Genomic DNA, 12729 nt, shown 5'->3' with positions numbered 1-12729 from the left:
AAGACACTAATAATTTATTAGATCTAAAGCCCTCGAAGCCACCCCCAACCCCTGCTTTCATTAAGGTATTTAAACCTGGGGATTCACTGCTCTCCCCCACAGTGAGGGAGGCAGGGAACCCTCGCCTCAGTGAGTACAGCCCCGAGCCGGCCCCGGGGCAAAAAGGGGTCGGGGGAGATTCCCCCAGATCAGCAGCACCCCAGTAGTGTGTCAGGAAAGGTTGATGAGAGCCAAGGGGGGTACCCAGTGCCGTGGCTGGAGACCTGGGGGCAGGTGGACCCCCCCCCCATCTGTCCTCGCCTCTGCTCTTGGGATCTGGCAGTGCAGGGACCTGCAGGCTGCATGGGGGGGGGGGCAGCCAAGGGGTGGTGGAGGCCTGGCCGGGCCCTGGGGTGGGCGTGGCTGACACTGGAATCTGGGTTTTTGCACTTTTTTTGTTTTGTTTTGTTTTGTTTTATTTTTTTTTTTTCCTTTAAAATAAAAACAGAAAAGCTCCTGGGTCAGTGTGGTTTGTGTGCTGCCTGGACAGCTGTGCTGAGGCCTCACCTCTGTCAGGCAGGCACTGTGCACAGCCGCAGATGCAGCCCCAAAAGACTTCTGGTCCTCGGTCTCAGTTTCCCGGCTTGTAGAGACCACAGGGTGTGTCCAAGGCTGGAGGCGCCTCTGTGCCCTGTTTGGGCTTTGCCAGTCCCCCTGCTGTCCCCAGAACCCCTGAGAGCCACTCAGGACAGCAGCCAGGTGCCCCATCTGCAGGCAGCTTCAGAGGCCTCACCCTCCGCACCAGCTCCTTGCCACCCTTTCAGCTTTCCTGGGACACCACAGCCACTGCAGAGTCACAGAGTCACAGAGCCATGTACCGTGTAGCATGTGCTGTGTGCAAGGCACTCAGGGCCGTGTGCCCACACATGGCATCTGTCCTGGCTGTCACACTAGCTCACAGCACATGACCCTAGCCCGAGAAAGTCACACTGCCTTGGGACCTGTTCCCTCATCAGTAATATCAGGGTGCAGAACTAGGTGACTTGCAGAGCCCCCAGGAAACCCTCCTACCGGCCCACCCCAGCTGCCCCCTACCAGCAGGACCCAGGAAAGGAGAAAGCACATCAGTGGGGGTGGGGAGGGACAGAGGTGACAGTCCATGAGAAAGGCCAGCACAAACAGGTCACACTGCCCTGGTGCCATCGGGGTGGTGGCAGCCAGGGCCAGGGTCTGTGGCTGCAGAGCAATGGATGCCCTCTGCCAGCAGCCCAGCCTAGAGGACCAGCTGCCACAGCAGCGTGAGTGACATGGGTGGTGGCAGTGCAGTGATGGCCCTGGCCCCAACCTTCACACTTATGTCAGCCTCATGGGACAAAAACCCCAATGGTGTCCCCAAGGCGGCCACAGAAAGAAACCCAGGGTGAGCTCTGAAACTTCCCAGGCTGGGCAGAAGCTCTGGAGGCCTCCTTTCTGTGGGACAGGCACAGGACCGCCGCACCTGCCCAGCAGGCCCCACATCGATGCAGCATGCCCAGGACAGAATTCAGCCTGGGCATGTGTTAGCTAGGGCCACCCAGCAGGGCATGAGGTGCTAACCCAAGTCCAGATGTTTACAAATGGACAGGTGGTACCCACACACAGTGAAGACCAGGACAGCCCTGGGTGGGGATAACAGTTCACCCTATCTGGCACCCCCACCCCAGCCTTGTCATGCACAGCACTTTCCGATTTGCTGGTCCCAAAGCCTACCCTGTGGGGCCAGGGCCCTAGCACCCCCAGGCATCTTGCTTGGTGAAAGTCCCAGCTTTGTGGCCTCACCCCAAGTCTTCAGGAAGGTGCTTTCCCTGCCCCCCAGCCTGAGCTCTCATCCTAAAGTCCCTTTCCCAAAGCCAACTTCCACTGGCAAGCTAGAAGGGGCCAGATTTCTGAAGGCACAAATAGGAAGTCAGGGAGAGCAGGCAGGTGGCCAGTAAACTCTGTCATCAGTGAGTTCTGGAGTGGGGGTGGGGCAGACTGCATCCCCCAGGCCTTCAACTGCCACCATGGCGCTGGCTGCCTGCATACCGTGCTCCCCAGGTAAGCACCAAAGAGCCATGGTCCTTCATCCCACACCTGTGCTTCCTGAAGACCAGGCCTCCCAGAAATGGGTGTCCCAAGTCCCCATCAGATTGGGTGTCCTGTGGTGGAGCCCAGGTCTCATGAACTAGCCCACTGGTTTGGTGAGGGGGCCCACCCAGAGCAGTGAGCCCTGGAACAGTGAGCTCATCCCAAGCCCAGGACTCAGCCCCGGGCCAGAAGGAGCAGGTCCAGGAGAGCACTAGACCAGTGGGGACCCTGGCTACAGGCCCCAGGGGTGGCTGCAGGGCAGAATTGTTTCCTGAGGCAAGGGGTGCTGTGGGAGCAGCCACCACTGGGTCGCCCTGGGCCACTGCCCCATCAGCCTGCAGGCCCAGGTCCTCTGCTGTCTCCAGCCTCACTTACTGCCTGCGGCCTGCTGTCTCTGTCCTGCCTGCCCTGGAGGCTTCCGGCTTCCCAGGCCCCAACCACAGGGAGCAGATTCTGAAAGGCACTGAGTGGGTGGACCCGATGGGGGGATCTGGTGTCCCCACCACTAAGGGGAGCCCAGGAGACCGTGCACAGGAGTAAGTCAACCTGCAGGGCCTTCCCACCAAGCAGCCGATTTCAAGACAGGAATGATGTGCATTGTTGGGTATTTTTTTTTTTTTTCCTTAATGAAAACATAATACAGTTTTTTACAAAGTACAGGTTCCCAGGCCCCATATCCAGGGTGAACTCTGTCTGAAGGAGATGGATCCAAAGCTTCTGTCCATCTGCGCCTTCTAGTGTGTCCCTCTGGCCCCTGCCTGGGCCTTCATGTCAGCCTATGTCTGTCTGTCTGTCTGTCTGTCTGTCTGTCTGTCTGTCTGTCTGTGTCTGTCTGTCTGCCTGCCTGAGCTTGCTTCCCCACCTCAGCCTAAAGACAGGGCCTGGCCTGCATCCCCCAAGAGAGTCTTTCTGCAAAAGCTGAACCCTGCTCACACAGGGCTTGGGACATGCTGGGGAGAAGGCGCAAGGCTCCAAGGGGATGGGGGAGTGGAAACTTAGCCCCTCACTGCCTGGGCCTGCCCCCTCCCCTGGTATGGTCCTCGCTACCCTTTGTGGCTGACCCAGACCCCAAGAGAAAAGTACACTCAGTGCTGGGTCAGCCAGGGCCCAGGCCCCACCCCACTGGCTCCGAGGTGGACAGGGCACCGAGGAGTCCTTTCACTGTGGGGTGGCCTGGACCTTACCCTCACCAGGTTTCTCAGCCTTGCCAGGTGCTGTGGGCATTTTGGGTGGGGTCATTCCCCACCCCAAGTGTCCCAGGGTGTCTAGCAGCCCCTGAGGCCTCTAGTGGTGCTACAGTCCAGCTGTAATGATCAAACTAGACCTGGCGGAGTCCTCGGGGCAGCACAGCCTGGTTAAGGGTCTGTCTGAACCTCTACAGGGGCTTGGCTTCTCATGGCTGAGCCCACAGTAATGGTGACTGGTTAGGGTCCTATCAGGGTCAGGAATGAAAGAGAAACCCCCGGGTCCCACCCTCCTTGGGGACCTCACTCCTTTCCTGGGAGGGTTCCTTTCAGAGGGGAGACAGTTTATCCCCACAGCCTCCTCATGTTCAGAGAAAAAGATAATCCACACACGTGTACTCCTTAACCCTCTTCCCAGAGTCAGAGGGAGGCTCATCTACTTTTTTTTTTTTTTTCCATCTACTATTAATATGTTTTCCCTTCTACTTTTGGAGCTAGTCTCATTATGTTGTCCAGGCTAGCCGCAAAGTTGAAATCCTCCTGCCTGGACCTCTCAAATAGCTGGGGTTACAGATGTGCGCCATGATGCCTGGCTCCTCTACTGCTTCTGAGAGAACCCCTGAGGGCTTGGGTTGGGAGAGGGGTTTTGAGGAGAGTGAAGGGGGAGCAGGACGGGAGAACTCCCAGATTTGGGGTGCTTCTCAGTTCCTCTCCCACTCCTGGTTGCCCTAGAACCTGGAACTCGCGGAGCCGCCCTGAGGCAGTGGGATGATCTCAGAGAAGGAAAGGGGACGTCTCTCCCAGCAGGAGCACAGGCTCCACCCACCCAACCCAGTAATCATTCTCCCAGCCCTGTGGCACTGCTCCAGAGCCGGGTGGCCTGAGGGTGCAAGTGCCCACTCAGAACAAAAGCCCCACAAACCCAGGGGCCTCCCAGGGGCACAGGAACACAGGGTGTGGCAGAGCACAGAGTGATTCAGTAAGTCCATGACAGCCACAGTGCATATGTGGCCCCAGCAGTACTCAGTCAATCCTTGCCGGCTGCCAGCACAGGCGCACTAAGGTCTTTGTCACTATACAGCAGTAATTGTTCGGGAAAGGAACAGGCTCACGGCAAGCCCTCAGACACTGCCACCTGCAACCATGGGGCCTCTTGCAGCCCGAGGGAGGTCCCTCCTAGCTTCTCAGCAGCTTCAGGATAGGATCCTAAGTCATTTCATGATATAGTTTTAGCCAGGGGTAGTGGCAGATGCGTGTAATCCCAGCACTCAGAAGGCTGAAGCAAGAGAATTGCAAGTTTAAGGTCAGCCTGGATCTTACCTCAAAAAAGCCAAAAAGAGAGGAGAGGAGACGAGAGGGAAGAGGAGAGGGGAGGGGAGGGGAGGGGAGGGGAAAGGAAAAGAAGAAAAGAAACTGCCCAGGCTATCCTTCAACTCCTGGGTGTAAGCGATCCTCCTGCCCCAGCCTCTTGATACAGAGGACCACAGATGTGTGCCACTATATGTAGCTTCTAATACGATTCTGAAAGCCTGCAAGCCCAGAGGAACCCCAGAGAGTCCATGGTGCTCAGACAGCTAGTTACTCCTCCCCACCCCGGCTCTTGCTCTTGCAGCTCTGGGTGGATGGGCACACCTTTGGGGCTAGGCAGCGGGGCAGAGGGCGAGTGGGGAGGGCTGTCCTGCAGGCCTGGGGCCCAAGGAGGAGCCAAGCCCCCACTTCCTGTCACCGAATCTTGGCATGGGGCCTTTTCCTGGGAGAAAGGAAGAACCAGATAATCCAGATGTCCCTCCCCTAAGCTGCTGGACCCGCCCCAGAAGCATGCACTGAGCGCTTACTGTGTGCTCGGCACAGTGGCAAACAAAACACATGAAAATCTGCCTTCCTGAGCTTTCGCTTTTCCCCCATGGTACTGGAGCTTGAACCCAGGGTCTTCAAAATGGGCTGTGTCCCCAGGTCCTTTTAATTTTTGAGACAGAGTCCCGCTAAGTTGTTTAAGTTGCCCAGGCTGAGTTTGAACTTGCAACACTCCCAACTCACCCTCCTACCTAGCTAGAATGACAGTCATGAGCCATGGCACTGGGCTATATATTACGCTTTGAGAAACTTCTGTGCTATTCTCCAAGTGGCTGCACCATTTTTATTCCCACTGACTGAGTCCAAGGACTCTGATTTCTCCATATCCTCCCCAACACTTGTTAGTATTCACCTTTTCCATGACTGCCCAAAAGGTTTCTCTTTGTGCTCTTGATTTGCATATTCCTGATAAAGAATGATGTGAGCTCTTTCCCCAGTGATTATTGGTCATTTCTGTGTCTTCTGAAAAAGAGATCTGTTCGATTTCTAAGTAGGGCACTTGTCTTTTATTACCAAGCAGAGCCCTCTGTCACAGGCGTGGCGGCTTCCATAAACCAGAGCCGGCTCAGGGCCAAGGGCCTGGGAGAGCACCACAACGCCTGCAGCTTTGGGGGCCAGAGCTTCGAGGGGCTGCGGGAGGCCTGCCTGAGGGCAGGGGAGCTGTTTGAAGATCCCCTGTTCCCCGCGGAGCCTCGCTCTCTAGGCTTTAAGGATCTCGGCCCCAACTCCAAATACGCGCAGGAAATCTGCTGGCTACGGCCCAAGGTGGGCACCTGTTGAGAAGACAGAGCGGGGAGGGGTCTGGGGTGCTGCAGTCTCTGCCCCATCCAACCCAGGGTCCAGGCTTCCCTCTGTCCCGTCCATCCTGCTGGGGACAATTCTGAGCCTGTGTAGCCCAGGGACCCTCTTAGCCTGGAGTTCCTGCCACACTTTGCTGTCACAGATGAGCTGTGTCCAGCTGGTCCAAGGCCCCCCTTATCTGCTTCCCTGGAACCTGACCGACAAGTGGGGGAGGTGCCCAGCCCCCACCACTCTCTTCCTCTCCCACCATAGGAGATCACACAAAACCCCCAGTTCATCGTGGATGGGCTCTGCCCCACGGACATCCGCCAGGGGGGCGTGGGTGAGTAGGGACCTTGGAGGACCCAGGGTTCAGACAACCTGCTATGCTCCCTGTCCCTATCCTGCATGTCCCTCCACTGCAGCCTGGGTTTGGAGTAAAATGGGATAACATATCACCCATTGCTGTATAATAGATTGCCCACAACTTAGGGTTTCAAAACCCCTAACCCTAGCCTGGCATGGTGGCACATACCTGTAATCCCAGTACTAGGGAGGCTGAGGCAGGAGGACCATGGTGAGTTTGAGACCAGCCTGGGCTACAAAGTGAGCTCAAGGCCAGCCTGAACTGTTCAGTGAGACCATCTCAAAAAGATACACACACACACACACACACACACACACACACACACACAAATTCACTAACCCTGAGCCAGGGCTTTGCACATGCAAGACAAGCTCTCTACTACTGAGCTACGTCTCCAGACATTCAATAGGGTCTTGTGGAGTTGGCCAGGCTGACCTTAAACTTGTGACTCTCCTGCCTCAGCCTCCTAAGGAGTTGAGCTTACAGGCGCACATGGCAGCAAACATTTCTTACCCTGGAGTCTCTGTGGGTCAGGAAGTCAGCAGCAGCATGGCCTGGTGGAGTGGCTCCAGGCCTTCTTGAGGTTGCCCGCTGGGCTATGTCTTCAGGGTCCATCTCCAGGCTGGGACTGCCCCCAGGGCTGCTGGGTATCCACATAGCCCAGTGGCTGCCCTCCCATCAAAGCAAGTGACCCCAGAGAACACCAGAGGGGCCACAACCTCGTATGACCTGGTCTCAGGAGTTACACAACTCCTTGCTCTGTCTGTGAGAAGCCCGCCCTGAATGTGGACAGGAAGTGGGCCCCACCTTTCGTAAGGCATGGGCAGAGATGTGTGGACATTGCTAGGGCCAGAAACTTTCCAGTCTGGGTATCAAGTAAGAGGCACCGGGGTCCCTTGCTCCTGGGCCCACATGCAAGGCTGACCCCAGGAGACTGATGGCAGTGGGGGCTCATGGTGCCAGGGGACAGGAAGAGCCCCTGGCTGTCCTATAAGATGTGGTGATGTGAGGGACAGACCCATGGGCCCTTCATCACCAGACCAGGACACCAAGTTAGGTTGGAGGTGGGGGGAGAGGCTGGGCTTGTGCATGCATGAGATAATGTAGGTTAGCTGCCCCGAGAAAGCAGGTCCTGGAGCAGAGTGAGGCCCTGGGCCACGTCCTTCCCCAAGATCCCCTGACCCAGGCGCTCACAGAGCAGGCAGGGCTGAGTTCACCTGCGCCCCTGCCCCATGCCCTGCACTCCTGGGAGCTGAGGGCTGTTGCTTAAGCCCTGCTGGCCTGGCAGGGGACTGCTGGCTGCTGGCTGCCATCGCCTCCCTGACCACATGCCCCAGGCTGCTGTCCCGTGTGGTGCCCAAAGGCCAGAGCTTTGAGAAGAGTTATGCTGGTATCTTCCATTTCCAGGTGACCCATAATGGAGAGAGAGAGGGAGGGGGGAAGGGGGAAGAGGGAGGGAGGAAGGGGGAGGGGGAGGAAGAGAGATCATGTGTGCTTTTGTTTCCTTCATATTTATTTTTTAATTTTTACATATTTGGTACAGGGTCTCACTACACAGCTCAGACTCCTAGTGATCCTCCTGTTTTCAGTCTTCCCAGCTCTGGGATTATAGATGTGCGCCACCATACCCAGTCTTGGTGGCTGGCTCGGTATGCCTGGAGCATGGCCAGCAGGGCATGTGGTACCAGGGATCAAACCCGGGTCCTTGCACTTGCTTAAGCAGGTACTGAGACTGCTGAGCCATCTCCAAGTCTTTGTTTCTTTATTTATTTATTTATTTATTTATTTATTTATTTATTTATTTATTTGGCGGAACCAGGGATTGAACTCAGGCCCTTGCGCTTGCCAGGGAAGCGCTTAATCCATTGAGCCATCTCCCCGGCCCCGTGTTTCCTTTTTTTAAAAATAACATTGACAAAGCCAAGCACAATGGTGTATGATTGTGGTCCCAGGACTCTAGTAGGCCGAGGCAGGAGGATCATAACATATAGCGCAGCCTGAGCACCATAGTGACTTAGATACTGCCTCAAAAAAACCCAATTGAAGTCATTGTTCACCAATAGAGACATATCAGCTCTGCAAGAAACTATGTAAATTAAATGTTAAGCCTCAAAAGAAAATAGCGATGAGCTTGTATCTTCTCACCTCTCACTGTGTGTGCAGATGTGTGGGCCCACATGTGTCCGTCTTCATGTGCATGACGCCGCAGCCTCTGTCCTTGTCTTTGTGTTGTCCTTGAGCTTAGCAACACATGGATCCGTCTGTGTACCACAGATGTTTCCCAGAACAGGACCAGTTCAGCCCCCAAAGTCTTGACCTCGAGCTGTGTGTTGAGAACAAGGCCCCGGCAGGGTCAGCTAGAGGGGAATGGGGTCAGGGTCAGCGGCTCTGGGGAGTGGAACCGATGTGTTGCTAGGTCTGGCCACCAGGGGGCGCAGGCATCCAGGGTCCCAGCGCGCCCGCGCCTAAGTGCATGAGACTGCATGCACGTTAGCCTTGCAAGTGTGTTCATGTGTGTGCGTGCGCGCACCTGCATGCTTGCCCGTGTGTGCAGGTGTGTGCACATGTGCATGTGTGCCCTGCTGAATCCCTCGCCGCTGCAGATCTGGCAGTTCGGGCGGTGGCTAGATGTGGTGGTGGATGACCGCCTGCCCACCAGGGCCAACCGGCTGCTGTTCGTGCACTCGGAGCAGCGCCAGGAGTTCTGGAGCGCCCTGCTGGAGAAGGCCTATGCCAAGTGAGCCCGGACTGCAGGGAGGTAGGGATGAAGCAGCCAGGCAGCCCTCGCTCCCGCTCACCCGCTGCCTGGCCTGGCGGTGCCCCACTGTGCCTACAGGCTGAGCGGGTCCTACGAGGCACTGACAGGGGGCAGCACCATGGAGGGCCTCGAGGACTTCACGGGCGGTGTGGCGCTGAGCTTCCAGCTCCACAGCCCCCCAGCCAACCTGCTGAGGCAGCTGCGCCGGGCCTTGCAGCACTGCTCGCTCATGGGCTGCTCCATCGAGGTGAGCTGTGCCCACCGCAGGGCCTTTGCACCTGCCACTGCTCCACCCCCAGGGGTCCCGCTGCAAGCCAGTTCTCTCCCGCTTCCCGCTCAGCTGTCCTCGCTGAAGGGCTTTCTACGTCCCTTCTGCATTCTCCCCTCTATCCATCCGTACTGTGTCTATCTACACCTCTCCCGCCCAGCCCTCCCCCATAGCAGCCACATACCACCAGAGTGGTGAGCTTATTTGTGTCATTCAGTGCTGTGCCCTGGGGCTTTGGGCAGCATCTAGCACATGACAGGCACCAAGCAAAGACTTATGCAAAGAATAGGTGAAACCAGCATGGTGCCCTCGGGCCAGCAGTCACGTTCTCATTTGTCACTCAAGCCCGTGCGAAGCCTGTGCTCAGATACTACAGCACAGGACATGGGTGTCCCACAGGGAGGAATGGCTGAAATGGCAGGGCTGCCTGCTGTGAAATATTACTCAGCCAAGAAAAAAACAGACTCTAGATAAATGGGTGACAAAGGAGTGATTGCAAGGAAGGGGAAGGAAGGGAATGGAAGGGAAGGGAAGAAGTGACTGGGGTTATAAAAGGGCGACACATAGGACACTTCTGTCCCCTGACTGTGGAGATGTGACACAACTGACACAGGTGGTAGCAGCACATGGAAGATGCACAAATCATTACCGACGCAACCGGAGATGTGGATAAACTTGAGGGGTCGCATCTCAGTCAGCATCCCGTTCTAACATCACACAATAGTTGTGTAGGATGTTATTACAGGGGAAACTGGTTAAAGAGCACATGGGCTCTTTCTATCTTGTTTTATCTTAGTTGTGTTACTGTTTTTTGAGTCAGGGTCTCACTATGTAACTTAAGGCGTTGAACTCACTCCGGAACCTAGGCTGGCTTCAGACATGATCCTCCTGCCTCAGCCTCCCAAGTGCTGGAATTATCAGAGTGCGTTACCTTGCTGACTGTATTATTGCCTACAACTGTGAAATTACTTCAAAATATAAAGTGCAATTTAAAACAAATGTCCCCATGTGTTCTTTTCCGCTTGGGGTGCCTGGTACAGACCCTGCCTGTCCTCCTCTGTCCTGCAGGTCACTAGTGACAGTGAGCCGGAGTCGGTGACACCTAGCTTGCTGGTGAGGGGCCATGCTTACTCTGTGACTGGCCTGGTGGATGTGAGTCCTGGCCACAGCCCACCCAAGAGCCACAAGAGGGACAGGGAACCTGCAGTGGCCCTGATCTCTCCCCCTCCCCCAGGTCCCTTACAGGGGTAGGACGGAGACACTACTGCGGCTGCTCAATCCCTGGGGACGGATTGAATGGAACGGAGCCTGGAGTGACAAGTAGGTGCCTGATAATGTACCCGGGGGGGCATTCAGGGGCCAGGCAGTACCCGGGGTGACAGTGTCCAGGGGGAGGTGGTGTCCCTGCCGCCCCTCCCAGCCTACCCCCCTGCAGCTCTGCGGAGTGGGCCGAGGTGGACAACAAGGTCCAGAGGCAGCTGCTTCGCAAGAAGGAGGACGGCGAGTTCTGGTCAGTGTGGCAGGGCGCCTCTGACCCGTGCCTGTCCCTGTGTCCCTGCCATGATGGGGTGGTCGGGGAAGCTCAGGGGGCCTAGGCACGCACATGTGCGATGCGCGCTTCTCCCCGCCACAGGATGTCCTACCAAGACTTCCTGGGCCACTTCTCGCTCCTGGAGGTCTGCAATCTCACGCCTGATGCTCTGGCCGGGGACCCCACCAGGCGCTGGCATGTCACCTTCTACGAGGGCAGCTGGCGGAGGGGCAGCACAGCGGGGGGCTGCAGGAACAACCCTGGTGGGTGAAGAGCTCAGGTGGGAAGGTAGAGCACCTGAAATCAGATGTCCAGGACTCCTGGACGCCCCCCACAGCCCCACACCCTGACCCCAAAATGGCTCCCCACAGACACATTCTGGACCAACCCCCAGTTCAGGGTCTCACTCTTGGTGGGGGATGACCCCGAGGATGACCCAGAGGATGACACGGTCGTCTGCACCTGCCTGGTGGCTCTGATGCAGAAGAACTGGAGGCTCGGCCAGCCACAGGGGGCCACGCTGCTGACCATTGGCTTCGTCATCTTCCCGGTGGGCCCCCATGCCTCCCTGCCTTCACTTGGCCACACCCTTTGAGCTTCTCCCAGGCCAAAGGCCCTGCTCCTGGCGGCTGCCTGGTCTTTTCCTTCCATTGCCACAGCCAGGCAGCGTTTCCTTTGTGACACTTGTTGTCCCAGAGCCTCTAGCACAATAATACCCTTGAGGAAGAGGAAGGCCCCAGGTCACAGCCACATTCACATGTCCAAGGGCCAAGGGCCAAGGGCAGGGCTGGTGTCACAATTGTGACCCTCCTCCCACCCTGTTTCCCTTCCCCCACCTTCCCAACAGCCCTTACTCCAGGGACCCAGAGAAGTCCTGACAAATTTCCCAGGACCCCTGGCACTTTGCAAATTCCAGAAACAGCCATCTGGTCCCCCACATGGAGCTATCTTGAGTATTTACAGAGCCTGGGCCACACTGCGAGACCCCATCGCAACCTGCAAACACATACATTTGTTTGTCCTTGGTCCTCAATTTCAATTATCTCCTGTCCACTTCCTGCAGGAAATGAGTGCTCTTGGGAATAGCAGCCCGGAAAAGCCTCTGTTAGATTTTCCTCTCCCAGCTCTTTCACTTTTACCAGCTTGGAGTCAACAAAACACATCACTTCTGGAGACTGAGTTTCCTGTCCTTAGCCTGGGGCGATAAAGATCTACTTGGCAAAGCTCTGTAAACCGATGACGGCTCCTCAGGGCTATCAGATCCACCTCCCACCCAGCTCCACCATCCCAAAGCCTGGAATGCAGCCCAACACACAGACCCCACCGGGTGTGTTCCCATTCCCACACCCTGGAGGTCTGACATCCTCTCTCTTGTCCCCCAGGTCCCCAAGGAGGTACAGGAGACCAGGACCCAGGGCATCCTCCCGGGCAACGCCCAGTCCACCCCAGCTTCATGTGCATGGTCGAGGATCTGGCCTCGAGCTCGGGAGCACTGGCTTGGGAGTCCAGCCCCCCAGGGCTCTGGTGGGGCTTGAGGAGGAAGGGGCCATCCCGGAGTCGCCTGTCCCACAGGCGGGGTCCAGGCCAGCCAGCTGCTCCCCGGGGGCCTGTCCTGGGCCTGTGCCCACGGCAGGGCCTGCAGTTTCAGAGTCTTCAGAAAGGCCACCTGAGGAAAGACTTCTTTGCGCGATATCCGGACCTGGGCTTTTCCGAGATCTTTACCAATGCAAGGGAGGTGCACAGCCAGCTGCGGCTGTCACCTGGAGAGTACATCATCATCCCCTCCACCTTTGAGCCACACCAGGACGCCGACTTCCTGCTGCGGGTCTTCACCGAGAAACACAGCGAGTCCTGGTGAGGATGCCAGAGCCCCCTGCCCCACGGGGCTGCACCAGAGCCCCC

General features: G+C 56.9%; 1 protein-coding gene across 1 annotated transcript in view; it reads left to right on the top strand.

Annotated features, from left to right (window-relative positions):
* Positions 1–2021: 2021 nt before the first annotated feature.
* Positions 2022–12729, top strand: part of Capn11 (calpain 11) — a 14136-nt gene continuing 3428 nt past the window's right edge. Inside the window, exons 1-13 of the mRNA XM_004624409.2 lie at positions 2022–2055; positions 5644–5888; positions 6177–6246; positions 7559–7677; positions 8874–9007; positions 9107–9275; positions 10365–10448; positions 10531–10616; positions 10732–10806; positions 10930–11090; positions 11199–11377; positions 12210–12221; positions 12470–12681. Of these exons, the coding sequence (XP_004624466.1) occupies positions 2022–2055; positions 5644–5888; positions 6177–6246; positions 7559–7677; positions 8874–9007; positions 9107–9275; positions 10365–10448; positions 10531–10616; positions 10732–10806; positions 10930–11090; positions 11199–11377; positions 12210–12221; positions 12470–12681 (1580 nt within the window). The remainder of the gene's footprint in view (positions 2056–5643; positions 5889–6176; positions 6247–7558; positions 7678–8873; positions 9008–9106; positions 9276–10364; positions 10449–10530; positions 10617–10731; positions 10807–10929; positions 11091–11198; positions 11378–12209; positions 12222–12469; positions 12682–12729) is intronic.

Source organism: Octodon degus, unplaced genomic scaffold, assembly GCF_000260255.1.
Source record: "Octodon degus isolate 3935 unplaced genomic scaffold, OctDeg1.0 scaffold00005, whole genome shotgun sequence".
Classification (NCBI taxonomy): domain Eukaryota; kingdom Metazoa; phylum Chordata; class Mammalia; order Rodentia; family Octodontidae; genus Octodon; species Octodon degus.
The sequence above is the reverse complement of the archived record's forward strand: the minus strand, read 5'-3'. Positions and strand labels throughout refer to the sequence as shown.